Genomic DNA, 24636 nt, shown 5'->3' with positions numbered 1-24636 from the left:
TACCTGAAGCACAGAAAATTACATTTGCAATTCACATTCAAGTATACAATTCTCCAGCGAATGTCATTGACTAAAGCGTGATCAATTTAATTAAAATAATTATTCATATAAGCTTGGAGAAATATTTCTACGATTAAAAAAAACTATAGATGTTACAAACTGCTAAGTGCGCGAAATTATAGTTCTATAAAACATTCTAGTTTTAATTCTATAATGTCCCCATCAATAGTTCTCATTTTCTTCGCTGCAGAGCATGCTTGAAGAACAAAAAAACACATTTACGGTAAAAATTCAAGTGCTGTTTTTACAGTTTTATTGTTTTAAACTTAACCAATGAAAAAGAAATGTTTATTCACACAAGATAATAGAATTATTAGCAATGTATCTTTAAAAATAAATTACGAAATTTCAAGTGTGCGAAATGATCGTTTTAAAACATCCCAGTCAACAGTATAGGCTTTGTTTTAAACAGTAGAAAATACCTAAAAATGGAAAGAGAAGAAGAAAACCAAAAATGGTTACAGTTAAACTTTTGTATCAATCGTCTGTTGATTAAAGAAGTAGTAATAATATCTGCTGATGGTAATAGAATCAAACGTTGCTTATTAAATTATTTGCATATGTGATTGATCTAGTTTAAATAGAATAATTGACAGATCTTACGTTTGGAAATAAATAACGATTAAAAGATTACTGTTCGTTCTCGAAAGCGAAGAATACCACTCAGGACAGATTCCATTTCAAAAAGGGGCAATAGGTTGAGGATGGGCACTTACCGCTCGCACTTGCTGTCTTTGAACACGTTATTTTGTACCTTTTACTCCCGGGTTTTCCTCCCTATTTTGATAAAATTACAGCAGATCTGACGCATGCGCAAATTGCCGCTAAGTCTCGGCTTAGGAAAACGAACAGTACTTGAGGGAAAAGTCGCTTGGAGTGTTGAAATATTTTAATGCTTTTCAATGAATTGAGAAATAAAATGTTGGGCATTGTGACCAAGACTCCAGTTTGCATTGCTCGTTAATTGATTTGGAGGTACTTTAAGTACTTTTATTCATGAATAATGAAAAAATCATTTTCTTGAAGGGTGAGATAATGCAATAATGTGATGTTTCTTTTCCAAAATGCTAATTTTTTTCCTCATAATATTAAAACAATTGTACATAACAAAAGTATAATGCAATGTAATATATTATCGAAATATGAAATTAATTACTAGCTTGCAAAAAAAATTAAGATTCTGTCTTTAAAATATTGATGTTATGTGAATATATCCTATTTTTGTCATGTAAGAGCGTGTTGAAAAAGAAAAAAAAAAGATTTCTGTTTTATGTTGATGCTTTTAGGAAACGCAAAGAATTTACATTATTGAATTAAAACTTTCAGAGTTGCTTGGAGTAGACTCCCCCAAACATTTTCAAAATTATACGTTTTCAATATCGCAAAAAACGTTGACATTAATGCAAAATAACTTTTGGGAACATCGATCAATCAACTCTTTTGTAGAGAATAGAATCTTTCCGTGATTGCAAAATAGTTAATTTGTCATAAACTTCTTTTCTTTTTTTTTCTGAGCAATCCAAGATTACTCACCGATTTTACCTCGTCATCCCATTACTGCAGATCTATTTGTCTTGTGATTTATAAATAGCGAGTCACGTGAAATAAGCAAATGTAACTAGTAATCTCTACTGTTTAACGTAGAAAATCAAAATAAGATAAAATATTTCAAATCAGAAAATAGTAATTAAAAAATGTTTCAAAACTCTAATCTTTGATTTGCGGAACCTTAGTTTCTCAGAAACAAATTGAATTTTTCTTATTCTTTGAAAATTAACTCTTTACAAGAAAAGACGGTGTTTATTTTATAGGACATTTTTGCAGTAAATTTTTGTAGGTTTTAAATACATTTATTGTACTGTAAAAAATGAAGCTAGGTAAACTTTTTTCAAAACTTAGGAATAGCAGTTTTATATATTTCAAGCTCTTCATACGCTGTGTACTCATAGAAAAAGGTTATTTTTTTTAATGAGAACGAGACGAAATGCACTAAAAAGAAACATTTTCATTCCTCAAAGTTGTAATCGGTCCTCTCGGGTTAATACAGCGATTTTCAGGTTTAAAAAAAAAAACCCTTCAAAACAAGACTGAGTTTGGATAAATTTTATGATTTCTTTTGATTTTTTTTTCATTCTAAATTTACAGTTAAATTTATGTTTATCCACCAAGTTATTCAATGGACCAATTAGACTTTCTGTTTTTCCCGCACTGCTACTCTTCAGACAAGAAAACTACATCTACAGTGATGACAGGCCGAGACAGAATAAGTGAAAGAATAACGTTATGATGCACGAAATTGTGAAATATATAGCACATGTACATGTACATGGGTTACATGGAACCATATCATGCGAAATATACATGCAAAAATTTATCCTCTTCTTTATTTGCTAAATACAGTTATTCAAAATATTTTTAACTTATTGGTATCGCTTTATATTTTTTGGTACACTGGTTTTGTGCTACTACGTCACTTAACGTCCGCGAAATGGAAATCCAAAATAGACTATCAAATCCAGGGGCTCCTCCATGGGAGGTCACGAGAAGTCACCATGACGCCCCAAAAATTTTAATTATTCGGTACATCTTGTCTGACGGTTCTGCAAAAATATCATCATTTGGCTAAAGCTAGAGTTCTATTACTCAAAATTATAAACACGAGTTAAAATGGTCTCTTACAATAAAAGAAAGATTTTGTAAATCGTAACAGTATTTCATTTTTTTCGCTTTTTTTAAAAATACTGTATAAATTTGGTTTATTGTGCATGTAAAGGTAATATATATTTAAGAAAGGAATTAAAACACTTCAAGGAGTGTTTGCAATTGTCCAAAATAACGAACTTCTTGAAATTTCTTCTATGTAATGCATTAAGTTATAGCAGAAATTTTGTTTCATTTTCATGCATAAAAACATTTTGTTTGTTTTTTATCCAGAATGTAACTTGATTTGGAATTTTTAAAATCAATCTCGTTAACAACGACCCCTAGGTTTTAACGTCTAAAATGTCACGAACCATCTTTAAAACCGAAGGTAAATGTAAAACAATTAATGTTAATAAAGCAATTTCGAGATAAAAATTCATATATGTTGTTATGAAGAGGACACACAAGTATAACCCGCTTTTTAATTCCAAAACCATGTTTAACTTCCTGATGCTAAACTTGATTACGACTAGGGCATAGCGTCCGATAGCTCAAAGCTGTTTCTATACCAAAAAAAGAATATATTGTAACACAGAAACACGTGTATGAGAGTTATTTCATACACGTGTACTAAGATTGGCTAGTTTCTTCTTATATTTACGACTTTTGGTTTATACTTTTTCTTTTCAGTCCCGAACTATGTTACCCTACACTTTATTTTTTTCTTTTTTATCTCTGTTACTGTAACCCTGTACTTTTACTTTTTCTTTTCAGATTACTGACTGAAAACAAACTAAAAGAAGTAAGGGCGAAGATGTTTTCTGGTTTACCGAATTTGAAAACATTGTGAGTAATATTTTTTTCTGTCACAGAACATAACAAGAAACAGAAACATACAACTTATTTGTGTCGCTTAATCTAAGAATTGCGTGTGTAAAAGATCTAGGTTGTGTTGAATGTGAATTCCCTGTTCGTGCGACTTGTTTGCACGCTAAGCTCAATCGTATTTTTCTTGACAAACGAACATTTTGTTATTTTCGCTTCAATATAAAGGCTACACTTGAAGCGCGCGTCTTAATTTGCTTGCTGGTAGGGTGTGTTTTTAAATTTCCGCTAAGAATCAGAGAGTGATTTATCGTTCTTTTGCGAATTGTTATTTGTAATACATTTCATAAAATTACTTTAATGGTTAGGATATTTATCAAAAGAATAGATACTGACAAAATTTAAGTTCTTATTAAATTACGGACAAACGCAGTTGCAAAAGTTTTATTAAAAAAATTTATTTTCATCATATGGTTCAAAGTGGCCCTATAAGTAGCAAGATAGCTTTAAACTAGTAGGTTTATAATTATTTTCAAATGGTTTTCCTAATTATTATTTCGTAATTTTGGATAACTGTTCAATACCTAAGGATTTTTCTTCCGCTTTATAACAATAGACGCAACAGCACTGTTAAGTTCAGTTGCGTGATAAAATAATACAAACACCTATGAGAAAAGTGAAAAACTTTATCAAGAAAATTTTATTAATTACAGATTGTATGCGACACAGAAAGAGTTCGTAGACATCGTAAAGAACATTTAATGGAATAAGAAACCATTCTTCTTGGAGAGCACCCTACTCTAACCACAAAAACGAATATGGTTAGGAAAATCAAGCACTCCAAATGACACCACAACTGTTTGATAATTTTTATGTCAGTAGGCTGAGTGGGCCAAAAAAAAAAGCGCTATTTCTCCTAATACTCTTAGAACCATTTTTGTACTGTTTTATCTGAGTGGATGCTTGATAAAGTGAGTATTCCCCTGAAAATAAAGTCTGAGCAAAAGAATGTCCCCAGAACATCTACATAGTAGCTGTAACCTTTCCATACAGCGTAACAAGGGGGCCAAGACCGCGCCAAGATATCGCATACCATACTATGAGGACGCCATCCCCACATTTCATATTCGGCAAGAGTAAGTCAGGAGCAAATGCTTCTATGAGCTTTCTCCACACATCAACGCAGCGAATTGTAGGAAATAAGGTGAAGACTGATTCATCAGATCAAATGGCTTGTTGCCATCGTTGAGAAGTCCAATTTTTGTGTTTTTTACACCATATGCGTCCCTGAAAACATGACTGTAAAACCACCAATGACTTACGAATTGCAACTTTTCGATAAATGATCGAAGCATGAAGTTCCCTATGGATAGTTTTTGCTGAAAGTTTTCTGAAAATGGCTATTTTCCCCTGACGTTATCCTGTATAAAGATTCCTTACGCATTGGAACACTAAGTGGATCCACTCTCTTTTATCCCTTTCAGAAAGTTACTTCGCAGACAACACACTACCGCATTTCGTTTACACTGCCATAACTGGTGATACAGTAATCCTTGCATGGGCGAAATAATTGGCTGTTTCCGTCACTAAACAGTAACCACACCACATTCCACCAATCATGTATTTTTTGAACTCTGACATTAGTGACTTATTTTAGAACGCAAAATAGGCACAAGCAACACCTACGACTGATGTTGAGCGACAGATACCTTACCTTCCATAACGACTAGGTTTCAGACTTAAATGAAAAATGACATGTTCGATGTGTTTCTTTGAAATGGGCCATGACGTTTTCATGGGTGTTCTTATTGTTTTGTCACCCATCTGTACGAATGGGACCGTTTAAAATTCTTAAATAGTAAATCAAAAGCTATCCTAAATGACTGTACATAACGCTGAAAGTGAAAATCCTTTCCATCAAGAATGGGAAATAGTATTTTTCTCATTTCAATTCAAATTACTTCTTTGCTCGACGTAAAAACTGAACCTTTGCTCTCAATGAAATCCAGCATGAAGTTTTAAAGGTTGCTTCATATTGGCTAATTCGGTGAAGCATTCCAGGAAGTCTGAAGACCTCGAGAGGGCATCTTCCTCTCAGTGTGTCCTGCATAGAAATAAATGTTGTGTGGGCAACATTCCCAGTTAAGACTATTGAACCTTAAAGGAAAACAGGAGGCAACTTCTACATAATAAATTCTAGTATAGATTCACTTTTATAAACTTATGAAGCAGTGAGATGCAAAGGGATGTAAGTGGCACCATTAAAATTTGAAGATAACGAGTACAAATGGTAAGTGAACCTCTCCTCTGTCTTCGGGCGAAAGATAGTATTAATAGCTCTGGTAGGTGCTGTCATACAGCATGATTTAGAAAAACTTTTCAATGGAAGCCTACCTAGGACCGGAACTTTAAACCTGTTTTACTCAAAACTTGAAAATGCCCACTTACATCCCTTTGCTTCTCACTGCCTCTTTATCCACGCAAATGCAGAATGAACTAAAGAGTGGACTAGATTGGCAAAGTTATCGCTTTTCACACATCTTTTTCTTCCTGAAGCATGCGCTATTTGTTTAGAATATTGGCAAAATATGGAAGCTGAACTACCTGACAAATATACGGACCACATCAAAGTGGCTGAAAGTTCATCTTGCATTTACTGAAGCCCTAACTAATTTAACTGCTTATCAGTAGAAAAGATAACTGTTTTAAAACTTAAACACACTGACGAATATGAAATTTGAATTTCTCCCGAATCAGCTCTTTCAAACAATCTCAAAATTCTGATAAATGTGCACTTCTGCCTCCATTAATCTCTAACGACGTCTTTTTCTGTTTTACAGGATGTTGCGGACCAATCTACTGACTTGCATCTCCAACGCCACGTTCTCCGGTTTCGAGTCGCTGCAATTATTGTAAGTGCATCCGCTAATCATTCTTGAGGAAAGCCGCAAATCACGTTGATTAGCCCAATGTTCCGCTAATTACTCTTTCCTGATGGGTGGGCGGGGGAATTGTTATTATGATGGAGCGGATGAGCGCACGTCTTGAGATCGCTCGCGTGATGCGATGAGGAGCTTGCTTTCGCCTTGAACAGAAGGGTTGGTTGAAGACTTGTCGGAGCGAATGATCGCCAAATATGGCATGCTTGTTTATTGTTGAGTGCCAAAGTTTCTGAGCGTCGACATGTCATACAGAAAAATGTGAATTAATAAGAGTTCAGTGATGCCGAAAAAAATCTGCTGAATATATTTCTATTTGATATGGTTTTATTTCTGCTAGTGTCATTAATTATAAAAATTAAATTAATAGCAGGGTCCGACAAATCTCGGGTGCCATGTGTCCCGGGTGACTACGAAAATACCTGCTCGACTAGTTCTTTCAGAACAAAAATCTTTCAGAAATGGTGTTGCACTAAATTTTCTTATAAACTCTGAGGAAAAAAATGGCTGTCGCCTAAAAAATTTGTCCTGCCTCCTGAAATTTTAAGGCTTTTTGTCGGTCGCTGTGCATAAGTATTATTTTCCGTTAATTAAAATATTTTAATTTAAAACATAGTACGGGCTGAGGGCAATGCATTATCAACCAAAAAGATTAATACATGATAGTTGAGGATATCTATGAATCTCGTCTTAATGTTATACAGCATTTAAGACAGTAGATTATAAAAATAATTCTAAAAAATATAAATTGACATAAGATGGAGTTTTTTAAAGATATAAAACAGTGTTCGTTTTTATTTTATTTTTTGAACGTAAGAGCTAATTCAATGAGATTTAAGACAAAATTCAAAAATGGTGTTTTTTACAAGATACAAAACTATGAGACTATTAGCTTAAAATATGCTCGAAATAACGACGATGTTAAAGTAAGACTTGCCCTTTTCATTTTCAAATTATCTCGTTGATTTTTCTTGTTTAAGATAAATACTAGAAATAAAGAAAATTATTGATGACGAAAACCAATGTTTTTCTTTTTCATGAAATGGGCATTTTTTAAAAAATTTATTTCCTTCAAAGAAGAATTGCATTAAACAATTTCTGCTTTTCCAGATCATTATATGACAATCGAATTACGCATGTGATGAATGGAGCTTTTGACAAGATGCCAGAATTAACAACCCTGTGAGTTATGCAAAGGATTTGACTTTTCAATTGATCTACTTTTTTTTTCTTTTTTAATTTTTAATCAGCATTCAAGCGAAAGTAAATAAGTCCATGGACTACATTTGACACACTGCGTGACATTATTTGTGGATGTCCTCTTAGTTGTTTTCATTACAGAAGCCAATTATACATTTTAAAAGTAACAACAATGCACCCCACTCTTGGAATTTGAGGTCATTCCAATAGCTTTTATTATTTTTTATTGCAATTCAAAAGCTTGAATAACAATGTTTCAAAACGAGAGTTTCGGACTTAGGGCTTTTGCTTGAGCGCTGACAATTATATTTTGTGCAGCTGAACCTGTTTTTTCTTTATAAATAATGAATTTGTCTTGGAAATCATGTAAAGATATACTAAGATCACAACTTTAAACACATTTTTACCCAATAGTTCCCCATTAAACACGTATTAATTTATCACGAGAAGTCCCGAAACTCTATAATTTTTAGAACCCAATTTCAAACTTAAATAGGCTAAATTCCGTCAAATATGCTGTACTTTATCGACAATGAACTTTATAACTAGTATTAATCATTTTTGTTTTCGGTCCTGCGAAGCCAAAGTTTTACCTTCTAGCCCTTACCAAAAAACCGCGTAACGCGCATAAAGAAGTTTTCACTTCAGAAAGAAGCAAATGACAAACACAATGATATTGAAGGAATCCTTTTCAAGGTTGTGCCCAACAGGAGGATTTTAGGAGTTAAAATCCATTTAAGAAATAATTAAGTAAAAAAAATAGCTTTACTAATTCAAGTTAAAATTAGAGTTATTCTGTATGCTTCTGTAATATATATTATTATTATTAAAATTAAGTTGGAGAAATTCAATAATGAACGAACTGTTAAATCAATCATGTAGGATAATATTTGTACTTATTTTGTAAGTAGATTTAAAATGAATTTCATTTTGTCGCTACACTATAATAGTAGAATGCTGCGGGAATGAAATTAGATAGCAGTTTGTTATACAAGTTTCATTTTTAAGAAATCTTGAAAGGTTTCATCTAACATTTTCTGAAATTTTTTCTCGTTTTTTTATTTACTGTCTGACCACGGATTGTATGGAAAGGCCAAACATCCGGTTTAGGCGGAAATGGACGCATCCATTACTTTTCAGGGATGCCAGCTTTTGCAGATGTATGTTAGCCTCTAAATTAAGCAGTCTCATTTAAATGACTGGAACATGAGCATCAAATTTTTACTTTTCCCCTCCTTCAGATAGAAGTGTCTTAACTGGACGTTTGCCTCTACCATACAATCCGCGGTTGGACAGTATTTATGTTCTACTCATTTTTTAAATTAATTAATTATTTTAATTTTTGTTCTTGTCACCAGGGATAGAACGTTCTCTAGAAATCCTGGTCATGTAGTTTCATTCAGCGAAAAAAATTCTGCCGACTCGAACTAAATAAATTGAAATAAAATACTCAAAACAGAGAAATATGATTGCAGTTAAAGCCTGTTCAATAACTTGATCTATAAAGCACTTCCGTTTGTTTTCGTTCACAGGAACCTCCTCGCCAATCCTCTAAAATGCTCTTGCCATCTGAGATGGCTCAGCGAGTGGCTGAAAAAATCGAATATTGTAACTGGAAATCCTCGCTGTCAGGCGCCGATGTCCCTCAAAGATATTCCCATTCAAGACGTCTCAAAGAAGGATTTCGTATGCGACGGTAAGTGATAATCCTTCTCGTGTTTTTGACAGATCAGCGGGACAAACAATTCGATTGGTTATGATTTCAAGTTTTAGATTTATGACTCTGAGATGGCAAAAAAGATATCATTCAGTCATAGGTAAAAATTAAAGACAAACTTGCAAATATGAGTAAAAAGTACTGGTAGAACAGTAAAAAACAGATGAGTGGGAAGTTGGGAGAAAAGTGGCTTGAGTTCAGTTTAGGGCAGAATCACAAAAGAAAATTAAAAATCCTTTTTAGCCGGAAAAGTGTCTCAGATTATGAACAAAAATCAATTACTGGAATTTTATTTGTTAACAAATATAAAAGTGACATCAGATAATGTTCAAAACCATTGAGCTTTTGCTGATCGTTGTGAGAAAGAAATTTCCACCATCGCACGGAAGGAAAATAATTTAATATAGAGTTTTCTAGAAAAAATGACAACTCCTCTTTTGATGAATTTAATAGCTCCAAACAAAATTCACTTGACGTGGAAAGTTCACTCTTTCGATTCGTATCAAAATTTTAAATGGAAAGTGTTTTCACCATAGATGTAGTATAACTAGATGCACAACTTCCGTAGCGAAAGCCAATGACCGTCACTAGACGCGCCAAACTTGAAATAGACGGGAAAAAGCGTAGCCCACGCTGATGCAACGCTGTTTGCATTCCATCAGGCTAGAGCCGCGATATAAGTAGGCTATGAATAGCTATATAAATATAAAAATAAGCCGCTATATAAATAGGCGCTATATAAATATAAGCTGATGCGTCGGCTCGTATATAGAGGCATTACATGAGGCTACTGCAAAAGTTATTGCGTTCATGCGCTTTTCAGACATTTTCCCGCCTATATTAGAAGAGCTCGTTGCCCATTCCTCGTTGTGTATCTAGTTAATACTACATCTATGGTTTTCACTTACAAATTCGCGAAATAATGCTGATTCGTTTTTTGATTTATCTCACCGTTAATCAAATATACGACCAGAATAATTGGTATCTTTGGATTTTTTTAATACCTAGCTTGACCACAAGGAGAGCTCGAATTGCAGAAACATTTAAATATAGTAATGGTTTCACTTTAGTCACTTATTTCAGTTGGTTATAACTCACACGGACGAATGCAAAAACCCACCGCTCTTGGAGTGATTGGAGCCAAAAACGAATTAGTACCCGTGACCATTTTTGTTCGACTTGTACTCCAAATTTTGTCTAAAATCCCCCATTACTTCTTGAGATATAGCAGTTACAATTAGTGAGACAGAATGTTTGATTGCAACATCCCTCGAATACATTTCCGGTTTCAGCACCCTCTCCCTCTCAGTTCAATAAATGGACCAAGCTTTAATCAGTAGTTGCATTACTTTTGGAGGTTCAGTGTTCTGACATAACGAAGAAAACGTTGAATTGCTCCTCCTAGCTTCCTTCTAGGCACTGGCACGAAAAAATAATCAGCATCAATGTACAAGGGGGTTCATGTGTGTATCAACATCCGTTCGCTTTTATGCAGTAGTTTTCGAGCTAGAGGGGTTATTAAAAAATCGTTCACATACATTTTGACATGCAGGCTGACAATTTCCAAAAATGGTCAAAATGGATTCAGCACATCTCCTAAACTTGTATGACAAAAATTAAAATTCGAAAATTTCGTAAAACCTAATGCGTTCCATTTTTATTAGATATACAGTTGCTATCTGTTTAACAACGCTCTGTTTAACGACTTTCTGTATTTAACGACGACTTTTCACGGTCCCAGATGGTTCACTACAGTGTTAAAAGCAGTCTACACTGTTGTAACCAGGGCTTTCAGACGAGTGAATATATTCCCCCAAAGTGAAAGCATGGTGCCCAAGGGTGCCATGCTGTCCAGGAAATAGAGGTGTGGTGCGAAAACAGCAGACAATCGCAGACAGGGGTGCCAAAACAGCAAGCAATCGCTAAAGGACTCGCTGGCGCATGCGCTTCCGGCATACGTTCACCATTCAACCACTTCAATATGGCGGACGAATGATAGGTTGCATCTATGTGTGGCCTTCTATGTCTTTCACATTGAATGAAGTGCACTATTGGATTAAATCTCAACTTTTCTAGGATAATTCCTTAAAATAACAAGTAAGTACAGCTTTTGATCACTTTGTAGCTTTTAGGGCTTTCAAACATAGTTAAAAGTACGTTTACTGCTTTTCAGTTACCGTTAGTCCGTTACGACACCGTATTACCGTTAGTTGTTTAGTTTCAGTTTACCATTACTGTCGTGAAATTTCCATCATTCAAAACGCTACTAAATATATCTATCATTATTTTCTTGAGCACTCGATAAGCAACATTTAATCACCAAAATAGTAACCGCAATGAGATTATCAATAATCAACACGTGAGATCCTAAATAAAAAATGATTCTTGTGCTTCGTAGATTTCTACACAAACAGCAAGCGCAAAAAATAAAAGAGAAATCTCTCTCCGTCTAGCTTTTTTTTTTTTTTTTTTTTTTTTTTGCTTTTTCATTCAAGTGTTTGAATCATTTCCTGTTAGCAGTTAATATTTCGATAGCATTAGGAATTTCTTTAGGTTTTTAAATTGTCGAAAAATTTAATGTGCATTTTATTTTATTGTTGCTCTTGATTGAAATTTTGAACGTTCGAGAAACGATTTTGTTTTTCCGTAATTTTAATATCCCAGAATATTTTTGGCTCTTCATGTAAATAATTCTTAAGTACCTCTACACTTTAATTTCAGTGCAGTTATTTCTCACAAATGATTATTAACTTAACTATGATAGTTTAAATAATTGCTCGTCTTTAACTTTAAATATATTTGTGACAACTCTTTGATACCAAATAAAGTGGGTAGATATTTATTGTTTTATTCATTTTTAATATTACTTTGTAAAAAAAAAACTTATCACTACGCAGAATTTTTTCACAAATTTTTAACGGCCCAAAAGAGTTGCTATAATTATTATTATTTATTTTTAAGAAAATGATAAAAATTTCACAGGTCCGCAATGTTTTTCATTTGCTTTTACCGACCCGTGGGTCAAAAGAGGTTGAGAAACAGTGAGTTAGAGCACGATTAGATGAATTAAAGCAATGAGCACTTCTTAACTATGTTGAAAACTCTGAAATATGATCAAATGCTGTAATTACAAGTTTTAATAATTTCCAGTACTGAATTCATGCAATGTGAAAAATGTTCAAAACGTAAAATATCATGAATCAAAGCAAAACTATTGAAAAAAAAAATACACAACTGTATTCAAAAACGCACACAATACGGGGGAGGGGGGGAGGAGGATCTACAGTAAGGGTGCCACTTCTCTCTCCGAAGGTTCATTCTTTTCACCCCGGCTGCCTATTTTTTAAAAGGTGCCTGTTTTTCACCCTAGTTAGAGGGGCCATTTCGGCTCCGTAGTGGGTGCCGCTGGTGAACAAGCGTTTCACCCCTGAAAGGTGCTGAATGCAACCTGTTTTAACAGTGTATTTAAGGACGCTTTCTACTTAAGGACGATTTTGTGTGGTCCCTTGAAAGTCGTTAAACAGAAAGCCAACTGTACACTCAAACCTGTTTTTTGCGAAAATTTTTGCGCGGTATATTAAAATTTCAATCAAACTGGGACTCAATTGACGAAATTAGTTATAAAACGGACGAAGGGTATTTTTAAAACGGTCGAAGTTACTTTTAAAGATGAAAGATGTTTTTTTTTTCACTGTAATTTTTTCTGTGGTCCCTATCCACCGCACAAAAACAGGTTTGAGTGTTGAAGAAAATAAAAATGAATACTTTAAAGTCGGAAATGAGCACCGGATTATCACCAAAATTTGCTGCCTGTACCAATTTCTCAACTATCAAAAAATCCGCCGTATAGTAAACGCCATTTACTATCACCCAAAATTCGCGCATAAATATACAACAATGGGTACCATTTCAGGAAGAAAAATTGGGAGATTACAACTACACCATTATCGCTCATTTTAAACACATTTGTCTTCAGAAGAAATTACTTCAATGAAAAGGATGAATCATTTCACATTTTTTTTTCCGTCGTTGAGGTTAATTTTTCTGTTTAAAAGATAATTTTCTCCACCAAACTCTAAGGGCAATGACCGCTTTATTGAGTCCTATTAATGGAGATGATCAAAAGTTTAAAAAATTGGAGATTTAATGTACATTTACGTTATTTTCAGCTTTTAAACATGTTTCTATAAATTTCTTCAAATGTTATTTTTCATCTTTAATTATCTGAGAGTGAAACTTTTACTTTTAGAAAACATAAAACAAAAGAAACAAAGAACGATTTTGAGTTAGAATTTCGACTTTAGTATCCTAAAAAATTCTAATTTTAAAACTTACAAAAAAATTTCATGCAGCATATTTAGCTATTTTTCGATAAATTGTATATTTCATTTTAAGACAATAATACTTAATCGTGAATGTTTATGACAATTTAGTTGATATCAAAAATATTATGCACACTGTGATTTTCAAAACAAAAGAGATAAAATCCACTGATTAAGTTCCTCTCTTGTATTTTAATTTTATTTTAAAGTATCACTCTCAATGAGAAAATAAAGCATGTCTGACTTCGGTATTTCATCAAACTAGAAATCATGCTGGTTTGTAGAAAAAGACCAATTATACATATAGTCGCAAATAGATCAAAGAACTGATATCTGAACTTACAAATAATGAGATTGAAAAGAAATGTTTGTTGTTAACCATCAAAATTTAGTATGCATTACACAGGCATTTTCATTATATTCGGGGAAATTGAAGTCTTTAATGTTGCTTTTTTTTTTTCATTAAAAACAATGACAGAGCATATATACGACTTCTTTTCAAACGAAAAATCTTTCAAATTATAATTTTTTCTGGTGTAAGTCATAATGTAGTGTAATTATCTCTGAGATATGTCTGTCATAATGATACCAATACTTTGCCTTATTAGTTGAAGTTGAATTTATTATGATCGCAACAATTCGCAATTCTAGAGATTGAATACGCACCTTGTAGTGATCTAAGAAAGTTCCGAAAGAGGAATACGTTTCGCTCAACGTTTTTCCTTAGTGAAAAATATAGGCCTCAGACAGTTTGTGGGTAATGTTATCAAAATTATAATAAACATAATTTAATATTTATTATTTTAAATATACTTTATCAAAAAAAAAAAAGAAAAAAATGAAGAAAAACCCGTAAACACGATGAAAAATCCTAAAAAATGTCTAACACGCAATTTTAGATTACATCTGTCAACGAAAAAGGAAAGAAATAGGTTCAGAGACCACCGTGACTCGATCTATATATTTTAGTATTTTTAAACAAAAATGAAGTGGTATCCCCCCCCCCAGGTGTAAATCAGATACAGTGAAACCTGTGTAAATGGACCAATTGCGGTGTACTACTTTAATGGTCAACATAAACAGGTGGTCAACTTACAGAGGTTGATTTATGTGATAAGGGCTAATTCCGTGCCTTAAAACAGCGGTCAACTTAGACAGATGGTCAACTTACAAGGGTGGTCAACTTCACAGGTTTTACTGTACGTATTAAGAGGTCAGGTGAAAAAATATTGTTCCCTCCTTAAAAATGATTGGATCCGCCCTTGATTATTTTTGAGAAATTGGCAATGCAGCAATTTCGTCATTACTAGTACTATTTCAACGGGGAAAGTAAGATTTAAGTGCACTCATGTCTTGTGAATACCGGAAGAATTTCTCTCTCAATGCCACCATTAAAACATTAATCATATTATGTTTTGCATTGCTAAGAAAAAACATCTATTGGGTTTGAAAATAATACATTTTAATTATCAGTAGTGTAACATTTATACATTAAGGGGCGGTCGACGAATGATGTCACGCTTTGAGATTAGGGGAGGAGTGAAAGTGACAGTTTGTGACATGGAGGGGGTAATAAGTGTGACGTCATGCTTTTTTATACGAATATGTTAATAGAAAACAGCGTAACATGTGACAAAAGGGGCGGAGGAGGAGAAAGATGATGCGACACTTTGTCACAAAGGGGGGTGGGGGTGATCAAAAATGGTGAAAGAAAAATATGACAACATTTATGGACAGCCCCAAAGATATTCAGTAAGTTACCGCCCCAAAGCTAGGGCTAAGGCAGAAATACATGAAATACACCGCCAGCTCAGTCAATTCCAGCCGAGGACTGCAGTTTCGTGCTTATTAGCACTCTTTAGCCCGGCATAGGAGTGACTGAGCTGGAGGTGGAAGACCTCATAAGGAAGCCAAGAGTGCTAAACTGATTGCTAATACAGAATTAGCACTGACCAGACGAGTGACCGAAGCAATGGTTCTGTACAACTCGAATATTGAAGGCAAGGCAGGTTATTTTCTTTAAAAAAAAGTTATCTAAGCATTTGACAATTTTTTGCAGTATCTTAACTTTGAAGGTTTTACTTTTTTCTCCCCCAGATGACATTGACGGAGAGGAAGGCACTTGTGGCCTGGCTCCATCGTGCCCTCTGGGTTGCACGTGCACTGGAACTGTGGTTCACTGTAGTCGACGGAAACTGAAAGCCTCTCCTAGAAATATTCCACCGATGACTACTGAATTGTAAGTAGAAGCTGAATACAATTAAGGGTGCTCTTCACTGAGAGTCTGAAAGATTCGGATGTAATGTTAACCTACGGGGAAAGTTGGAGCTTGTTTTTACAAATTCCTCTGAAGTTTTCGGATCAATTTTTTTTCTGAGTATTTTTCAAGACCATGCCTGTGTATTTTAGTTTTTACTTTTTTGATGAGTCCATTCTCCGATTTTTTTAAATTCGAGAAAAAATGAATTTCTTCGAAAACGAGATACTGTTGGACATTTCGCTCTGTAAAACATCTGCAACTCGTGCTATCGAAATTTTAAGAACGCCCTGACACGCAAAATATTTCCAGCTCTCTTTTGAGATCTTGTTTAAAATAATGCGACCATGTTTTAAGCAAATATCGGGTTCTAACTATTGAAAAAAAAATCAAAATGCGTTCACTTTTTGCATTCGCTCCGCCTCCCATTAGTAACCGCCCCTTTTTGAGGGGATAGCGCTAATGGGGTGCAAGATTTATTACCCTCTCATTGGTTCCCCTCAATGACCTTCGCTGGACGTTCTCCTCTTCTCCTGAGGCTTTCTTGAAGAATCAAGTGCTTTTGAAAGTGAATCCATGTAGATGCGTGCTATTAGCTGTTAAATTAGCAACATCTGCTTTTTTTCAAGTTTGTAGTTTGAACAAAAATAGATTTGAAAGGGATATTTCTGAGTCAAATTGTTTATTAACAATATAATGAACATTGTTATAATGCTCGAATGCGAAAAGTTGACATTTTCCCCTTCCAGTAGAAAAATATTTTTATATATAGATTAAATCGTATTCCAAATACTAGGTATTTTGCATCGTTTTACACGTGTTTTATGTTACTACAAATGTACACCTATAAAGTGCTTTCCACAGCTCAACAAACGTTTTTGAAAATTAATTGTGTCTTTCAGAGCCAGACTTGTCAAATTTCTTTAGAAGGTAGATGCACATTGAACATGTAATTCATAATATACAGTAAAATTCATCGAATTTCAGAATCGGGACTAGAAATTTATTTGGTTGAAACAAGTATTTCGTTGCATAAGTATACGTTGTAATAGGATTTTACTGTATTTCTCTTTAGAAAACTTCCTAAAGAGGAAAACGATGCATAATTTGACCCCAAATAGAATCGTGAAACGTTTCTTATGGGGTCGCGGTATTACTCCTTCTTTTAAGACATGTATACGATATTATTATACAGTTTTTAAAACATTACGTGAGAAACAAAATAGCATAATTTTTATTTTCCAGCGCAGCAATGGGAATTGTAGTTAATTTTATTTTTATTACAGACTATTTCCTAGCTTACATTTTGTGTCATAATTCCTGCGTTTTACCTCAAGTTTTTATCTATTGCCAGAAACAATGAAAAAATAAATAAATAAATAAATAAAATAAGTTGAAGTACTTATTTTTAATTAGCTAACTTGGAAATAGCTTAAATATATCGAAATTGTGATTAACTGCAGGTTTTGAGTGTTTTAATCAAGAAATCATGTACTTGTGTTATTCCATACTTTTCAGAGCGAATCAAGCTTGTGCAAATAGTCTTTACAATTAAAAAACATGTTTTATATTTTTTGAAGTACGTTGCTTAAATATTATTTCTCCAACAGCGCTATCATTTTTGGAATACAACTAAAATTCAGGAAAATATTCATTCTTCCATAAAAAAAAATAAGGTTTTTTTTTTTTTTTTTTTTTTTTTTTTTTGAGCAATTGCGAATGCTTATTATCCTTACTTGACCAAAGCTGATGTTGCTCTGATTTTTCAGATTGTCATGATGACAAGAATAACTCTACCTCGTTGTTTTAAATTTACTAAGAAGTCAAATTTTCGTCGCCATGGTTACTAATCGTTTGTGTTCATTTAAAGTTTAACTTAAGTAGATTTTACTTTTAAAAGGGGGCGGGGTGTAAAATTACATTTCAGAAAAAAAAACATCAATGTGGATGAAATTAAAAAGCAAAATTTCATCCAAATACAAAATTTCCAGATTACTAATACCGACATTTAAGATTGATAAGAAAACAAAAATACAGAAGGCTTTCTGATGTCTTCAGAAAGTTTTCACAATAGAAAGTTTTCTTTTTTTATTTATCTTTATAAGAATTTGGAAACTGTATTTTTGGAGAATAAAAATACTTTTGAAAAGCATTTATTCAGTTGCGGAAAACATTCCGTACACCAACATACTCATTAAATACATAGAAAATCATGAAAAATATATTAGTAATTTAATAGGATTCGGTTAATGTAAAAAACACACCAAACTAGAATTACTAAGCATTGTATGTATTAGTTTTAATGATGTTTTCAGCCTTATGTTGCTGACAAAGCTAACTAAGATGTGAACAATATAGAATGGGGGTTACAAGTTTTCACTGCTTTCTATTTTCATTCTCAGAAGTTAGATCAGTATTTTAATACAATGCAGAAAAAATTAATTACAGGCATTAATGGTTTTCAGGTCACATAAGCACCCCCCCCCCCTCCTCCCTTAAAAAAAACATCACTAAAGATCGTCTTAAATTTCGTTTTTATGACTTTAATTTCGAAAAATTTCGGGAAGGGAGTTTGCGAAAAGTCCTTCTTTGACCATAAAAAAAAGTCGTCTAAAATTGCATTTTTGGAACTTTGATTTCAAAAACCTGCATGTCTCCGAATGCTACTAAAGATGGCCTACAATCATGTTTATAACACTTTGAAAATTTTGCCTCCCCCCTAACATCACACTAAGACTGCGTTTTTAGACTATTTCGAAAAATTCCGTGGAAAGCTTCCCAACTCCCCGTTTCCTAACAGAATTGAAGACTACCTGAAATTGTGTTTTTGGCGTTTCAAGTTCAAAAATTTGCTGGAAGATCACAGGACCTCTTAGTTACTTCCAAATACTACCAGAGATCGTCTAAAACTGCATTTTGAAAATTTTATTTTCGAGAAAATTAAAAGGCCTAGCCCCCAAACAGAGTGCTTGGGAAAATAGGGAGTATTTCTGAGTAAATAGTATGCTTACGATGAAGATCATATTAATGAAATATAGAAATGGTTCCCTCTCCTAAACAAGAAGCTAAATCCTTCCTCTCGTTGTGTTTACATTTTACTAGGAGTCAATAGAATAGAAAACGTGGGATCTCAAAAAAGATTTTTGTTCAGTACGAATAAAAATTACTTGATAATCATTTGATTAGAACATTCATTTTATTCTGTGACTGAAGACACGATACCATATTTTTTCGGCACAGAAGTGCGTAACACAGAACTTTAAAAAAAAAAAATGTTTGTCTTTTTTTAAATTGTGAAATACCCTTACTTGTACTTATAATTGCTTTCCTAAATGTAAGCTGTTCATTTTCATTTTTGTTGTAACGTTATGTATTTCCTGCAAATCTGTTTCTTGCCCTTTTTTTATTTTTTATTATTGATTCATTAAATGCAAGATGCATGAAAACGAGGCAGAGCGATAAAAACTTAAAAATCTGGCAGAACGAGGCGTTGAGATTTTTTTCACCTAAGTATTTCGAGATTTTTTTTTTTTTTTTTTTCAGGCAGATATACATCTAGGTAATATTTTCGTGCGTCCTGAGAAAAAGGACACCCCTTAATATTTATTATGACAACTAACGAGGATCAGACACTCACAAGACTTATTAGAAAAATTTAATAAAAACTCAATGTATTGAAGCAGAAGCACTATTTACACTATATGACCAAAAGTATTGGGTCACTTTCAAAAATTCATTTTTAGGGATTTCTCGAGAAATAATAGACCAATTGGTATATAATTGTTTCGCATGAAATGTATACTCTAGTTGTCATTTTCCAATAAAAATCAAGTCTGCTATTCATTTAGGGGATAATATTTGAGGAAATAAAAAAAAGGTTTTTTGATCATTTTTCATTGTAAATTGCTGGGAATAAGCTATAATTTTCAGAAATGAGTTAAAAATCTGTCAAAAACTTATTTTTATATTTTTGTGAAGTATCTCTAATACCCATGGAAATATAAGCATTTCTTTCAAAAATGCAATTTTTTTTTTTGAAGGTTTTCGCCTCATATCACGCAGAGTATTTCGTCAAACGTTACTAAACTTTTAGAATATTTGACAGCATTTTAGAGAGATATAATAATAAAATTTGAAGTTAAAATATTGAAAATTTGATGAAATATAAACAATTAAAGCAATTAATTTTTCACTGCGCATGCACGGAAGATAGCAATTTATAACGTTCATAATCCAAAGCTCAGATATATCCTACAATCCATAAAAAAAAATTCCACCGCAATTTCTTTAAAATTTAAAAAGTTATCAGCCATCTAATGAGCCGAATTTCTATAATTCTAGGATAGGCGACGAATGGTAAGGGGTCGTTCCCAAACTGGCAACACTTTCCTGCCAGCGTTACAGAGTGATTCATGATAAGAACGGATTATTTGTTGCTGGTCCCCTAAATGAATAGCAAACTTAATTGTTATTGGATTTGACGTGTGGAGTATACTTTTCAGGTGAAAAAAAAATTACATAGCAGAGAGCAATTGGTCTTTTATTTCTTGAGAAATCCGTAAAATTGTGTATTTTTGAAAGTGTCCCAATACTTTTGGTCATATAGTGTATGTAACACCTCATGTATTTTGCCGAATTTGGTAACTGGGAATTTGAGACTCTAAAAGTGCTAGGTTTAGCTTTATTCCAAAATTTCAACGCAAGAAAGTTTACAAACATTGAGAGTGGGGAAGGGGTGATTTGTGCCTTTGAGCTTGGAGCAGGGTGAGCACCCCTGCATACAAACAAAGATCACAGAAAAATCTTTAATTTTTCAAGTTCAGGAAATCCTTCTCCGTAGCCCTCCGCGACTTTGCCGATGTTATGCTTAATTTGAAAGAACTTTCACCATAACAACCCCTTGAGAAATGCTATCGTAGCCTTCTCATCTGCATATAGTAATTAGATAAATAAATAAATATTTTTTCAAAAACAAAAGGATTCAAAGATAAAGATTGGGGGAATTTTCTGGTCACCAGTGGTGAGAAAAGGCAATTATAGTAGCCACATTTTTTTCTAGTCGCCACTGCATTTGTAAAACAGGTAACTAACCAACAAAGTAGTATTTAATTTAGCATTAAAATATAAATATTATCAGTTCAAATAAAGGTTAATGTAACTAATTAGTGGCATTAATGTTTATTGTACAATCAAGTATTAACTATGCAAAGAGGATCTAGTTTCATTTTTAAGAAGAATGTTTTCTGGCAACTCGGATGTGGGGTTGGGGAGAGTGGCAAACAGGCAGCGGAAGCGAAACAATTTCGCCAACCGATAACTAGTATTTTTAGTCCCCACTTTCATGCGGCACTCGATTTTTCAAATATATTAAGTAGGATCATTCATTTTTAAAGAATATTTTTTTGGTTAGAATTTGGAGTTCATTTCGTTAAAATTCAGTGTGGTCATGCAGGCTATCTTTTTTTTTCCCTTCCTTTTTTGAAATCATCAATTTTCAATAACGAACATTTTTCTAAAAATAAAACAAATTTATGAATTTATTTATTGCAAATATTCATTCATTCGTTAATTTTTCCTAGATGAGATCTTTAACCGTATTAATGAGGGAAAAATTCTTCGTTTCAAAATTAATTTTAGAAAGAATACAAATAAATTAATATCACAAGCAGGATTGCAAAATGCGCGGCAATGTAAAATGCAAGAGGGAAAGAACTAGAATTTCCTTGGAAGGGTCTGTAAAAAGCTGCGGTTTCATTTCGCCGTCAGTTATACCTCATTGCTTCGACTACTCTGCACAGCAGGGGGAGCGTCCGGTCTGTCCCCCTGCAAAATGTGACAGGTCACATGATCCACACTTTCATCGGTCACCGTTCGTTCTATTGGTTGTTGAAGTGTCAATCACTTCACTGATGAGCACTGCTTTCGTTTAAAGAAAAAGCCCATTTTCAAGCGAGATCGTTTTTCTTCCCCACTGAAGAGCAGCCTTAACATATGGTTCCTTTTAAATGTGAAAAGCGAAGAACATTACTGAACAAAGTTACTGATCTGGGGGTCTTAATAAGTCAGGATTTAAAGTTTAGCCAACAGTGCAGCATTGCTAGCAACAAAGCCAAGAGATGCTTGGGTTTATCAATAGATCTATTTCAAACAGATCTAAAGAAGTTCTTCTGCCCTTACATAGAAGTTTGGTAAGACGCCATTTGGAGTATGCTGTTCAGTTTTGGTCTCCTTATCTTAAGAAAGACATTAATGTATTGGAAAGGGTTCAAAGGCGGGCTACAATGCTAATAAGTGAACTTTCCCACTTAGATTATGATTCCAGGCTTAGAAGGCTAAAAATGTACAGTCTTGAGCAAAGAAGAGACCGAGGGGACATGATTCAGCTGTTTAAATTTATTAAAACGAAAGATGTTACGGGGCTAAAGTTTAGCACTGAAAACAGGACAAGGGGTCATTGTTTTAAGCTATTTAAATCTCAGGCTAACATGGATATTAGGAAAAATTATTATTTTTGCAGGGTAGTGGAACCTTGGAACAGCTTACCGGAAGAGGTGGTAATGAGCAAGGAAGTAGATAGTTTTAAGAGGGCCATTGATCTTCATTGGGGATTGTAAATTGACTAGGACCAGTCTAGCTGGGCCCAGAGCTTGTTGCTGGTCGTCACTTTTGTATTTGTATTTCTTGCCGTAAAACGATAACTGCACATCGACGTCAACTGCAAATTGTATTGATTAACAAACGTATACCGTATTTTTTCCATTTAGAAAAAAAACTTGATTATCGATATCTTTCTTGCGCTTCTTGATTTCTTTTTAGTTCAAATGATGTGCCAATTGTCTTTTACGAAGATAATTCTGAAAATGAGTTTTCCCTAGCAACTGGGGACATATGTGTGTATGAAAATTTAAGGAGACATTAAAGATATGATGCAATTTTGATCCAGACGAGAAAACGAGCAATCTCTGGTCCAGTACCCCCAAGGTATCATTTCACTTGAGGACTTTGTGACCATGAACATATTTAACGTCCGCTGTCACCATTAAGGAAGACGGTGGATCTTCGACCGGCTAGGATCAATCCCGATTGCTACGCGGTACTGCGACATCCTATTGAAATTGAAAGAGGCCATTCGGAAAAAGAGGCCTGGGACTTCTCAGATCTGTCGTTCGGAAATTAGATGACAATGCAGGACCACCAAGGATTAATTAACGCACGGTCCTGCGGGTCCAGGCCAATGAAATAGGCTAACTTGCTTTTGTTTTTCCCCTTCCTTTTAGACAACTATTTTGTCGAAAATTTGCTGATTTTATGGTGAAAGAAGCACCACATTGTACCAGGACCTGGGCATCACTTTGCCTCTGTCTTGATCTGGCCATGAAGAAATAATGAAACGATGGCAACGCGGAACCATATAGCAACAGCAACTCTTGGTTGGGAGCTTCTATACCATGCGTCATACAGGAAGTGACTTCCATCCGCTTCCAGGTTTGAAGAATCTCGGCAGAAGGCGCTTTGGAAGCAATGCTGGAGTGAAACAAGCCATTAAAATATTCTTCCGTATGCAAAGCAGAGTTCTTCCTGGAGGGCTTTTTGAAGCTTATCAATCATAGTGTGGAAAACATTTTTACGGGTCCAAAAAATTTCATGCACATGTTTTGGTGTTGCATACTAGGATTCCCTTTATCACAACAAAATGTTATGAATCTTGGAATATAGGCAATCTTTTCTAAAAAGAACTTGAAATTGAATGGTGTCCGAGTGATTCTTTCAATCAAATTACCTATATCCCAAAGTTCACTATTTTTTTACATACATAAAAGGGCTCTTTTAAATCCCGAAATACGTGAATGAAATTCATTTTGCAGTTTATGTGAGTTTACAGCGTTGATCTCACCCTGTAAGTCAGTATTGAGTATTCAGTTTTCGTAGAACACTGCCGTGGAAGGTAAAGCGGCAAATTCTTCTTCTTCTTTTTTTTTTTTTTTTTTTTGCTTTTTTGTGATCTATTGTACGACTTTTAGCTTTACTGTTTATTGTACAAGCTTGCTTATTTGGTTCCCGCTGAAAATAAAGCACGAAAAAACGTCAATTTCTCTTTCTTAGTATGGAATCCAAAATGCATTTCTTCAAATATCTCAAGAGCTCATTTCTGTCGACACTGCGCCTTACCTTCCCATGGCAAAACACTACTTTATGTATTAACTTACAATCTTGTAAGTTCGTAAGTCGTGAGAGTACAAGTTCCCCTTTACAATCTCGTAAAATCTGATTGCAAATTTCTGTAAGTTCTTGCAAATACTTTCGTATTTTCTGATTGCCAAATGATTTTCACTTCGACGTCATATGACATTGAAGTTTTACTCAGAGGATTTGAAGGAATAGTTTACAACTCTGTACCTCAGAGCCAGACTGATTGAAGTCCAAAAATTGCTATTTTAAGTTTATTAGAGCATTGTATATTATGGTCTATTCCGCATCGAGCCATGTGAACATAATTCTTTTAAAAAATCCTTTTAAATTTTTCACCAGGGTAAACAGAGCGCGCGTCCCATCCTTTGCATGCGCCAGAAAAAAGTTTTTCTCTTGTAAAATTACCATAACGTGACTTACGTCCTTCTGACTCTGAGATGCGGAACTTACCTTTAGCTTTATTGGGTTGGTATAGAGAAACGA

The 24636-nt window shown here is 34.0% G+C and overlaps 1 protein-coding gene across 1 annotated transcript in view; it reads left to right on the top strand.

Annotated features, from left to right (window-relative positions):
* LOC129220172 (protein slit-like) overlaps window positions 1-24636 on the top strand; it is a 442768-nt gene that overhangs the window by 388749 nt on the left and 29383 nt on the right. Inside the window, exons 19-23 of the mRNA XM_054854526.1 lie at window positions 3478-3549; window positions 6369-6440; window positions 7578-7649; window positions 9200-9363; window positions 15804-15945. Of these exons, the coding sequence (XP_054710501.1) occupies window positions 3478-3549; window positions 6369-6440; window positions 7578-7649; window positions 9200-9363; window positions 15804-15945 (522 nt within the window). The remainder of the gene's footprint in view (window positions 1-3477; window positions 3550-6368; window positions 6441-7577; window positions 7650-9199; window positions 9364-15803; window positions 15946-24636) is intronic.

This window comes from Uloborus diversus, chromosome 4 (assembly GCF_026930045.1).
Source record: "Uloborus diversus isolate 005 chromosome 4, Udiv.v.3.1, whole genome shotgun sequence".
NCBI classification, from domain to species: Eukaryota; Metazoa; Arthropoda; class Arachnida; order Araneae; family Uloboridae; genus Uloborus; species Uloborus diversus.
The sequence above is the reverse complement of the archived record's forward strand: the minus strand, read 5'-3'. Positions and strand labels throughout refer to the sequence as shown.